Source organism: Mesoplodon mirus (assembly GCF_964341445.2).
Source record: "Mesoplodon mirus genome assembly, chromosome: 12".
Taxonomy (NCBI): Eukaryota; Metazoa; Chordata; class Mammalia; order Artiodactyla; family Ziphiidae; genus Mesoplodon; species Mesoplodon mirus.
In genome coordinates, this window is record NC_138988.1 from 2502722 (window position 1) to 2515507 (window position 12786).

A 12786-nucleotide genomic window follows, 5' to 3' on the forward strand; every position below is an offset into this window, starting at 1 on the left:
TACGAGAAGCGGGTCTGCTGAGACCAACACCCTGAAAGTGAGAGCCCTGCCTTCCAACACCTCCGGGTTCAGGAGCGCCTGTCCTCTCTGAGTGGCACCCAGGGTGGGGGACGGAGCAGGACCAGGGGCCAGTCAGACACGTCTGAACCCAACTCTCACTCTTACCAGCCAAGCCTGGGCCACGTGGCCTCCCCACCCTCATCAACACTACTGACCTCAGAGACACGGCGAAGGCCACGGGACGCCCTGCACAGAGAAGCAGGCCCACACCCGGTACACATGTCCATCTGGCGGCAGGAGGGTGGCCCGTGGCTTCCGCACCAGCCCTGCAGGCGCCCACGTGCCCACGGCGGCCCCCCTCCCTGCAGCCAGTGCTCTCCCAACACTCCCCACGGACATCCACGCGTAACCCACCCTCACGGCGGGCTCGCAGGGTAGACAGACTCCCACATTCCCCCATTTCTGGGCCTTGTGATCTCAGGGGCTCTACATCCTTTGGGGACAGACTGACCACGAGAGCGAAGCCCTTGCACTGAGTTTTCCAGACAAGGAAGCAGAGTCCAGATGGGCTCAAGGCCTTGGGGGAAGCTTAGCAGAGGGAGACGAGCCCTGAGCTTGCAGTCTGATGGGGGGATGTGGTCTCGGGCAAATCACTCCCCCACTCTGAGCGTCCGTCCCTTCGTCTATAAACGAACTCTGCCCTCAAGTCCGAGCAGCTTCCTGAGCACCCAGTGGGGAGCCAGCCCTGGGTACGCCCACGCTACAGCCAGGGCCCTGTGTGTCCCTGTGGTCCCTCCCACAAAGCAAAGATGGCAGTGACATTCCGTGCCCCCCAAAACCCCTATCAGGCTGTTTTAACTTCACTGGCAAAGGGAAGTCTAGGGTTCAGTGATCATAACAGAAGAAAGGGACAATCCAAAGGCTGAGGGACCACGGTCCCCAACCTGACCCCGCGGCTCACCCACTGCGCAGTCATCCACAGAGAACCAGTACTCAGGCTTTTTGGTGACCAGCTCACATTCAGGTGTTCGCTCAGCAGCCCTGTTCTCAGCGGGCAGAGCAGCCACCCCTCTCTACCTCCACCAGAAGGCCCCCCGCCTCCCCCATCCTGTGTGTGTTGAAGCCTCAACACTAGCCCTTCAGGGGCAGTCTCAGTGCACCCTTCAGTCTAAATTGAAGCCCTGATCCTAGACTTGGACAGGACTGGCTGTCAGTGGCCTGGCTCAGCGCTGGCCCGCCCACCCAGGGACATGGCAGAGCCCCTGGGCTGGAAAAGGCAAGGGCACCAGGGGCAAGTCTGCCACAAAGGGCTGCTGTCCCTGACTTACGTACCGATCAGTTTCTTGAGCATCCCGGCCACGGCACTGCCCATGCTGAACCGGCCGCTGTTGAGTATGTTCATGGCCACCTGCAGAGAGAGGAGGGCTCAGTGCGGGTCACTCCCTCGGTGTCCAGCTGGGAAAGCTGAGGGCCCTAGAGGGCTGAAGGGGACAGACCGCAACAGTGCTTGTCTGCTTTTACCAGAAGCTTTCTTGAAGACAAAAGGCAGCATCCGGATGGAGTTAATCATCCTGCCACCCTCCCTGGGCCGGGAGAGAACACCGTCACAATGCCTCAAAACCAGGCGATCTGTCACTTAGATGCTCTCACAGACATCCCTGAAGGCGCCCCCCCCCAAAGAAAGGAATGGGACACCCTTATTCCAAAGGAAGTGGCCACTTCCCTCAGCCTCAGGGGAAGGGAGCAGAAACTAAGGCTGGCTGGGGACCCACTGCCAACTCCTCACTTTCCCAGCAACGCTTCGGCGTCAGGGTCCTCCTTTCACAGATGAAGAGCCAGAGGCTCCAAGGGGTGAGCCAGTCACAGACAGAGCAAGCAGCTGCGTGACGTGCAGGTCCGTGCACCCTGCGCTGAGCCGGCCCCTGTCACGGACATGATGCGCTCCCCCCGCCCAGTGCCTACAGTAATGACCCTAGCCAAGCACTTCTGTCAGCCTCACGCCTCTCTTCTGACCCCAACTTTCTACCGAAAGCCGATGGCAAGCACACACACTGCTTCCCAAGTACCAGACTACCCGGGTTTGGGGAGGCACCCCCTTACAGACCTAAAGGGACCTAGAGACCATAGCCACCCAGGCAGCAGGGGAGGAGGGGCATCCCAGGCACACGGTGGACGTGTGGCCACCAGCACCAGGCTCCTAGAGGATGCTGTGACCTGCCCACCTCTGCTCAAGCCTGTGAGGCCCAAGGAGGAGGCCTCAAGGCAGGGCTGCGGTCTGGGGGCAGCAAGCAGCCTGGGACTCAGCGTCACACGTGGCACCGCTTGTACGGACTGCTCGCCTGCGTGACTGGGATTAACCAAACGTGCCTCTGAATTTGAATTTATGACTACTTGCTAAATAACCTGAATGGAGGCTCTCAAAACAGATGCTGTGGGGCTGGGGAGACTGGAAAGACCTGCTCCAGCCACTGGGCAGGCAGCACTGGTCCTGACAGGCGAGTCCGAGGCGGGTGGGCAACGTGGTGGGCACAGCCAGAAGCTGGGGCTCGGCGAGGTCACAGTGCAGTGTGACCTGTTGTGCCTCCTGCTCGGGCCTGGGACCTGTAACATCAGACTCCCTGTGTCTCAGGACGTGGAGGGGGGACACCGGTCCTGCTCGACCTGCCAGGACTGAAAGCAGGAACTGAACCCCCACCTTTGGTCCCTTATTCCAGACTGGTTCTTAAAGGCCAGCTCGCAGTTGCATGAACAAACTTACGTCACAGCCCCTTCGTGGTTGATTCTCAGCTTCGCTTACAAGAACAAGAGGAGGAGAGGACTGGACACCAGGCCCCAGTCCCCAGGAGGATGGTCCTGGCAGGCTCGGCCTTACCTGACAGGGCTCGTGAGCCTCGGCGTTCCCTCCTTCCCAGACCTGATTCTGCTGCGTTGTCACCTTCCTACTGCAGAGCAGTCCCCTCCCACAACTGCACCCCAGGTACGAGACACGGCCGTCCCCACAGCCCCCGTTGCTGACTGCCGCTGCACCCCGACGAACCTCCTACTTGACCACACGTGGCATCGGCATTCCCCGAGCCTGTGGTCATCCTACCCGCCATCTCTGGGATCACCCTAGCATGTCGTGCTTTTCAGTGTTGAGGCTGACTGGCAGGCAATCCCACTCATCACAAGATAGGGCTTTAGAAATCAGTTTTTCTTTTGCATACTAAAACCATCACTTCTCACCTAACACGATAGAAAAAAATTTTTAATGCAGAGTTGGGAAGGACTGGGCAAAGACCTCACACACAGTCCAACCGTCCAGCAGGCAACATGGACCAAGAACTTAAAAATGACCATGCCCTCTGACCCAGAAACTGGACTGGTATTTAAACTCAGGAGGTAATGAGAGAAGTGTGCATGATATGTATAAGGATACAAGCCATGCAATGCAGTCCCAAGTGGGGAAGAAAGGAAACTGCGCTAAATGCTCGATCCTGGAGACCCAGGGACAGTGAATGTGGTGTCACCACATGAAGAAATGCTGTGTGGTTCTGAACCTCAGCAAATCACATTCCCTAGCATGAAAAGACTATGAGGGCTTGTTGATAAGTGAAAAATACCAGCTATCCCCTCTTACACACACACACACACACACGCAGAAATATTTCAGCAATGTAAACTATTTAAAAAGATCTAGAAAGACAAGCACCAAAAGTGTGAACAGTGGAGACAGCAGAAGCAAGAACTACAATCCCGCAGCCTGTGGAACAAAAACCACATTCACAGAAAGACAGACAAGATGAAAAGGCAGAGGACTATGGACCAGATGAAGGAACAAGATAAAACCTCAGAAAAACAACTAAGTGAAGTGGAGACAGGCAACCTTCCAGAAAAAGAATTCAGAATAAATAGTGAAGATGATCCAGGACCTCGGAAAAAGAATGGAGGCAGAGATCTAGAAGATATAAGAAACATTTAACAAAGATCTAGAAGCATTAAAGAACAAACAGAAATGAACAATACAATAACTGAAATGAAAAATACACTAGAAGGAATCAATAGCAGAATCACTGAGGCAGAAGAACGGATAAGTGACCTGGAAGACAGAATGGTGGAATTCACTGCTGTGGAACAGAATAAAGAAAAAAGAATGAAAAGAAATGGAGACAGCCTAAGAGACTTCTGAGACAATGTTAAACGCAACAACATTCGCATTATAGGGGTCCCAGAAGGAGAAGAGAGAGAGAAAGGACCAGAGAAAATATTTGAAGAGATTATAGTCGAAAACTTCCCTAACATGGGAAAGGAAATAGTCACCCAAGTCCAGGAAGCACAGAGGGTCCCATACAGGATAAACCCAAGGAGAAACATGCCGAGACACATAGTAATCAAATTGGCAAAAATTAAAGACAAAAATTACTGAAAGCAGCAAGGGAAAAATGACAAATAACATACAAGGGAACTCCCATAAGGTTAACAGCTGATTTCTCAGCAGAAACTCTACAAGCCAGAAGGGAGTTGGCATGACATATTTAAAGTGATGGAAGAACCTACAACCAAGATTACTCTACCTGGCAAGGATCTCATTCAGATTCGAGGGAGAAATCAAAAGCTTTACAGACAAGCAAAAGCTCAGAGAATTCAGCACCACCAAACCAGCTCTACAACAAATGCTAAAGGAACTTCTCTAAGTGGGAAACACAAGAGAAGAAGAGGACCTACAAAAACAAAATCAGGGCTCCCCTGGTGGAGCAGTGGTTAAGAATCCGCCTGCCAATGCGGGGGACACGGGTTCGTGCCCTGGTCCGGGAGGATCCCACATGCTGTGGAGCGGCTAGGCCCGTGAGCCACAACTACTGAGCCTGCGCGTCTGGAGCCTGTGCTCTGAAACGGGAGGGGCCGTGACAGTGAGAGGCCTGTGCACCGTGATAAAAAAAAAACCATAACAATTAAGAAAATGGTAATGGGAACATACATATCGATAATTACCTTAAACGTGAATGGATTAAATGCTCCAACCAAAAGACACAGGCTCGCTGAATGGACACAAAAACAAGATGCATATATATGCTGTCTACAAGGGACCCACTTCAGACCTAGGGACACATACAGACTGAAAGTGAGGGAATGGAAAAAGATATTCCATGCAAATGGAAATCAAAAGAAAGCTGGAGTAGCAATACTCGTATCAGATAAAATAGACTTTAGAATGAAGAATGTTAGAAGAGAAAAGGAAGGACACTACATAATGATCAAAGGATCAATCCAAGAAGAAGATATAACAGTTATAAATATATATGCACCCAATATAGGAGCACCTCAATACATAAGGCAACTGCTAACAGCTATAAAAGAGGAAATTGACAGTAACACAATAATAGTGGGGGACTTTAACACCTAACTTACACCAATGGACAGATCATCCAGGCAGAAAATTAATACGGAAACACAAGCTTTAAGTGACACAACAGACCAGAGAGATTTAATTGATATTTATAGGACATTCCATTCAAAAACAGCAGATTACACTTTCCTCTCAAGTGCACACGGAACATTCTCCAAGATAGATCACATCTTGGGTGACAAATCAAGCCTCAGTAAATTTAAGAAAATTGAAATCATATCAAGCGTGTTTTCTGACCACAACGCTATGACATTACAAATGAATTACAGGGAATAAAACGTAAAAAACACAAACACATGGAGGCTAAACAATACGTTACTAAATAACCAAGAGATCACTGAAGAAATCAAAGAGGAAATCAAAAATACCTAGAGACAAATGACAATGAAAACATGACAATCCAAAACCTATGGGATGCAGCAAAAGCAGTTCTAAGAGGGAAGTTTATAGCAATACAATCCTACCTCAAGAAACAACAAACATCTCAAATAAACAATCTAACCTTACACCTAAAGGAACTAGAAAAAGAAGAACAAACAAAACCCAAAGTTAGTAGAAGGAAAGAAATCATAAAGATCAGAGCAGAGGGCTTCCCTGGTGGCGCAGTGGTTGAGAGTCCGCCTGCTGATGCAGGGGACACAGGTTCGTGCCCCGGTCTGGGAAGATCCCACATGCTGCGGAGCGGCTGGGCCCGTGATCCACGGCTGCTGAGCCTGCGTGTCTGGAGCCTGTGCTCCACAATGGGAGAGGCCACAACAGTGAGAGGCCCGCGTATCGTAAAAAAAAAAAAAAAAAAAAGATCAGAGCAGAAATAAATGAATTAGAAACAAAGAAAACAATTGCAAAGATCAATAAAAGTAAAAGCTGGTTCTTTGAGAAGATAAACAAAATTGATAAACCTTTAGCCAGACTCATCAAGAAAAAGAGGGAGAGGACTCAAATCAATAAAATTAGAAATGAAAAAGGAGAAGTTACAACAGACACTGCAGAAATACAAAGCATCCTAAGAGACTACTACAAGCAACTCTATGCCAATAAAATGGACAACCTGGAAGAAATGGACAAATTCTTAGAAAGGTATAACCTTCCAAGACTGAACCAGGAAGAAATAAAAAAAATATGAACAGACCAATCACAAGTAATGAAATTGAAACTGTGATTTAAAATCTTCCAACAAACAAAAGTCCAGGACCAGATGGCTTCACAGGTGAATTCTATCAAACATTTAGAGAACAATTAATACCCATCCTTCTCAAAATCTTCCAAAAACTGCAGAGGAACGAACACTCCCAAACTCATTCTATGAGGCCACCATCACCCTGATACCAAAACCAGACAGAGATACTGCAAAAAAAGAAAATTACAGACCAATATCACTGATGAATATAGATGCAAAAATCCTCAATAAAATACTAGCAAACAGAATCCAACAACACATTAAAGGGATCATACACCATGATGAAGTGGGATTTATCCCAGGCATGCAAGGATTCTTCAATATAGGCAAATCAATCAATGTGATACACCATATTAACAAATTGAAAAAGAAAAACCATACAATCATCTCAATAGACGCAGAAAAAGCTTCTGACAAAATACAACACCCATTTATGATAAAAAAAACTCTCCAGAAAGCGGGCATAGAGGGAACCTACCTCAACATAATAAAGGCCATATACAATAAACCCACAGCAAACATCATTCTCCATGGTGAAAAACTGAAAGCATTTCCTCTAAGATCAGGAACAAGACAAGGATGTCCACTCTCACCACTATTATTCAACATAGTTTTGGAAGTCCTAGCCATGGCAATCAGAGAAGAAAAAGAAATAAAAGGAATACAAATTGGAAAAGAAAACTGTCACTGTTTGCAGATGACATGATACTATACATAGAGAATCCTAAAAATGCCACCAGAAAACTACTAGAGCTAATCAATGAATTTGGTAAAGTTGCAGGATACAAAATTAATGCACAGAAATCTCTTGCATTCCTATACACTAATGATGAAAAATCTGAAAGAGAAATTAAAGAACACTCCCATTTACCATTGCAACAAAAAGAATAAAATACCTAGGAATAAACCTACCTACAGAGAGAAAAGACCTGTATGCAGAAAACTGTAAGACACTGATGAAAGAAATTAAAGATGATACAAACAGATGGAGAGACATACAATGTTTTTGGATTGGAAGAATCAATATTGTGAAAATGACTATACTACCCAAAGCAATCTACAGATTCAATGCAATCCCTATCAAATTACGAATGGCATTTTTTACAGAACTAGAACAAAAAAAAAATCTTAAAATTTGTATGGAGACACAAAAGACCTCGAATAGCCAAAGCAGTCTTGAGGGGAAAAAATGGAGCTGGAGGAATCAGACTCCCTGACTTCAGACTATACTACAAAGCAACAGTAATCAAGAGAGTATGGTACTGGCACAAAAACAGAAATATAGATCAATGGAACAGGATAGAAAGCCCAGAGATAAACCCACACACCTATGGTCAACTAATCTATGACAAAGGAGGCAAGGATACACATCGGAGAAAAGACAGTCTCTTCAATAAGTGGTGCTGGGAAAACTGGACAGCTACATATTAAAGAATGAAATTAGAACATTCCCTAACACCATACACAAAAATAAACTCAAAATGGATTAGACACCTAAATATAAGACCAGACACTATAAAACTCTTAGAGGAAAACACAGGAAGAACACTCTTTGACATAAATCACAGCAAGATCTTTTTTGATCCAACTCCTAGAGAAATGAAAATAAAACCAAAAATAAACAAATGGGACCTAATGAAAATTCAAAGCTTTGCAAAGCAAAGGAAACTACAAACAAGACAAATGGACAACCCTCAGAATGGGAGAAAATATTTGCAAACAAATCAACAGACAAAGGATTAATCTCCAAAATATATAAACAGCTCATTCAGTTCAATATTAAAAAAACAAACAACCCAATCCAAAAGTGGGCAGAAGACCTAAATAGACATTTCTCCAAAGAAGACATACAGATGGCCAAGAAGCACATGAAAAGCTGCTCAATATCACTAATTATTAGAGAAACGCAAATCAAAACTACAATGAGGTACCACCTCACACCAGTTAGAATGGGCATCATCAGAAAATCTACAAACAACAAATGCTGGAGAGAGTGTGGAGAAAAGGGAATCCTCTTGCACTGTTGGTGGGAATGTAAATTGATACAGCCACTATGGAGAACAGTATGGAGGTTCCTTAAAAAACTAAAAATAGAATTGTCATATGACCCAGCAATCCCACTACTGGGCATATACCCAGAGAAAACCGTAATTCAAAAAGACACATGCACCCCAATATTTATTGCAGCACTATTTACAATAGCCAGGACATGGAAGCAACCTAAATGCCCGTCGACAGAGGAATGGGTAAAGAAGATGTGGTACGTATATACAATGGAATATTACTCAGCCATAAAAAGGAACAAGACTGGGTCATTTGTAGAGACGGATGTGGACGGATCTAGAGACTGTCATACAGAGTGAAGTAAGTCAGAAAGAGAAAAAATATCATGTATTAACGCATATATATGGAACCTAGAAAAATGGTACAGATGAACTGGTTTGCAGGACAGAAATTGAGACACAGATGTAGAGAACAAACGTATGGACACCAAGGGGGTAAAGCGCCAGGGGGTGGGAGGTGGTGGTGTGATGAACTGGGAGATTGGGATTTGACATATATACTAATATATACTACTAAAATGGGTAACTAATAAGAACCTGGTGTATAAAAAAATAAATAAAATTCAGAAACATAAAATAATAAGAAAATAAAATAGGTAAACAAAAAAGTGTGAACAGTGGATGGAAACTCCCCTGGGACGGGCTTCGGGGGACCCACGTGTTCCCTCATCTGTGTGTGACATCTGCACACGGACGCCCATCGTGTGCCCTCCACCTCCCCTACCCTCTGCTCCACACTTCCCGGGCAGCAGTGGCTAGAGTCCTGGCTGACAGCCCTTGGGTGATTCTTGTAATGCTCAGGAGGCCGGGAGGTCCTGCTTTGATCCCTGTTCACAGCCAAGGTGGGGGGAGCTTCCCGCTGTGAAGACACTTACCCAGGCCACCCAGTAAATTAGGGCAGAGCAGCAATATAAAGACAAATAGCCCAATTTAAAGACGGGCAAAGATTTGGAAAAATATTTCTTCAAAGGAGATAAACAGCCCATGGAAACAACCTTAATGTCCACTGACAGATGAATGGATAAGGAAGATGTGGTACATATATACAATGGAATATTACTCAGCCATAAAAAAGAATGAAATAATGCCATTTGCAGCAACATGGGTGCAACTAGAGATTATCATAAAGTAAGTCAGAAAGACTTATTATCTGAAGTAAGTCAGAAAGAGAAAGACAAATACCATCTGATATCACTTATATGTGTCATCTAAAATATGGCACAAATGAATGTATCTACAAAATGGAAACAGACTCACAGACATAGAGAACAGACTTGTGCTTGCCAAAGGGGAGAGGGGAGGTGGAGAAAAGGATTGGGAGTGTGGGACTAGAAAATGTAAACTATTATATATAGAATGGATAAGTAACAAGGTCTTACTGTATAGCACAGGGAACTATATTCAGTATCCTGTGACAAACCATAATGAAAAAGAGTATTAAAACAAAGAATGTATGTGTATAACAGTTACTTTGCTGTACAACAGACAATGGCGCAACACTGTAAATTAACTATACTTCAATAAAATATTGGGTTGGCCAAAAACTGACTTCAGTTTTTAAGTAAAAATAAAAGACACATTTTTCATTTTCATCAAGAGCTTTACTGAACAACATATTCACCGTTTTGTTCCACTACCTCCGCCATTTTTCAGGCAACTTCATAATTCCATCTTCGCACAACGTTTTATCTTTTTGAGCAAAGAACTGTTCCAGGTACCTTTTACAGTATTCCAGGGAATTGAAATTTTTCCAATTAGAGAATTTTGTAAAGACCAAAATAAATGGAAATCTGAAGGTGCAATGCCTGGTGAATATGGTGGATGAATCAGAACTTTCCAGCCAAGCTGTAACAGTTTTTGCCTGGTCATCAAAGAAGCATGCGGTCTTGCGTTATTCTGATGGAAGATTATGCATTTTCTGTTGATTAATTCTGGATGCTTTTCTTCAAGTGCTGCTTTCAGTTGGTCTAACTGGGAACAGTACTTGTTGGATTTAATCATTTGGTTTTCCAGAAGGAGCTCATAATAGAGGACTCCCTTCCAATCCCACCATATATACAACATCACCTTCTTTGGATGAAGACCAGCCTTTGGTGTGGTTGGTGGTGGTCCACTGTGCTTGCCCCACAATCTCTTCCGTTCCACATTATTGTACAGTATCCACTTTTAATTGCCGGTCATAATTTGTTTTGAAAATGGAATGTTTTCACTACATTCCAGTAGAGAATCCCATGTGGAAATATGGCCAAGAAGGTTTTTTTCACTTAACTTACATGGACCACAAACATCAAAGTGATTAAGATAACCAAGCTGGTGCAAATGATTTTCAACATTTGATTTGGATATTTTGAGCATGTCGGCTATCTCTCTCGTGGTATAACGTTGATTGTCCTCAATTAATGTCTCGATTGATATCTATCAACCTCAACTGGTCTACCAGACCGTGGAGCATCATCCAGCAAGAAATCTCCAGCACAAACTTCGCTAAACACTTTTGACATGTTTGATCAGTCACAGCACCTTCTCCATACACTGCACAAATATTTTTTTGCGTTTCAGTTGCCTTTTTACCTTTCCTGAAATAATGAAGCATAATATGCCCAAAATGTTGCTTTTTTTTTTCCACCTTCAACATTAAAATGGTTACATAAAAATTCACCAATTTTGATAAGTTTTTTTTAAATGCACGCTGATATGACAGCTGTCAAAATACAATCTAGCAAAATTGTTTCAAATGAAATTAAAGACAACTAAATGCTACTAGAGCCATCTTACGGAAAACACCGAACGAACTTTTTGGCCAACCCAATAAAATAAAATAAAACAACAAAGGTGATAAATAGCCAATAAGCGCATAAAAAGATGCTCAACATGACTAATCGTCAGGGAAATGCAAATCAAACCACAACGAGATACACTTCACACCCACGAGGATGGCTGTAATTTTAAAAATGGACGATCACACATATTGACAAGGATGTGGAGCAACTGGAACCCTAACGCACTGCTGCTGAGAATGTGAAACAGTGCAGCTGTTGTGGAAAAGAGTTTGGTGGTTCCTCAAAAAGCTAAACATATAGTCACCATTTGACCCTCCATTTCTTCTAGGTGTGCACCCAACAGAATGGAAAACAGCATTCACACAAAAACGTGCACATGAGTGTTCACAGCAGCATTATTCAAATGGCCAAAAATTGAAACAACCCAAATGTCCGTCAGCTGATGACAGATGGACAAAACATGGTCCATGCACATGATGGAACGTTACTCAGCTATAAGAAGGAGTGACACCTGCTAGACTTGGATAAACCTTGAAAACATTATGCAGCGTGAAAGAAGCCATACAAGAAGGACCACACATGGATTCCATCTAAATGAAACATTCAAAATAGGCAGATGGGGTTTCCCTGGTGGCGCAGTGGTTAAGAATCCGCGTGCCAATGCAGGCGACACGGGTTCAAGCCCTGGTCCAGGAAGATCCCACATGCTGTGGAGCAACGAAGCCTATGCGCCACAATTACTGAGCCTGTGCTCTAGAGCCCACGCGCCACAACTACTGAAACCTGCACGCCTAGAGCCTGTGCTCCGCAACAAGAGAAGCCACCGCAATGAGAAGCCCGTGCACCGCAACGAAGAGTAGCCCCCGCTCGCCGCAACTAGAGAAAGCCCGCGCGCAGCAACAAAGACCCAATGCAGCCAAAAACAAAAATAAAATACATTTATAAACAAACAAACAAAACAGGCAGATCCACAGAAGCAGAAAGTGAAACAGCGACGGCCGAGGTCTGGGAGAGGGGAAATGAGAAAGTATGGAGTGTCTTGCTGGGGTGATGGCAATGCTCTAGAATTAGACCATGGAGATGGTTGCACAAGCACAGTGAATATACTAAAAACCAACAAAGCATTCATTTGAAAATGGTAAATTTTGTCATGTGAATTACCTGTTATTAAAAAAAAAAACTCTTACTCTAAGAAAAAAAAAAATCAGGGTAAGCACTCAGGACCCAGGGCTGTGCATCCTGAGCTTTGCAGGGCCACTGGGCTGCTCTCTCCACTGGCTGGGGGAGGACTCTACCCCTACGTGAGGGAGGGTGAGACTGAGCGCTGCTGCACCCCTGCCTCCCAGGGCTGACTTCTCTCCGCTCTGCTGACCTCCCTGC

At 44.9% G+C, this 12786-nt stretch overlaps 1 protein-coding gene across 1 annotated transcript in view; it reads right to left on the reverse strand.

The window, feature by feature from the left end:
- The window catches only part of ACAD9 (acyl-CoA dehydrogenase family member 9), a 59188-nt gene that overhangs the window by 6077 nt on the left and 40325 nt on the right, over nt 1–12786 (reverse strand). Inside the window, exon 9 of the mRNA XM_082639156.1 lies at nt 1333–1408. Coding sequence (XP_082495282.1) covers nt 1333–1408 — 76 coding nt within the window. The remainder of the gene's footprint in view (nt 1–1332; nt 1409–12786) is intronic.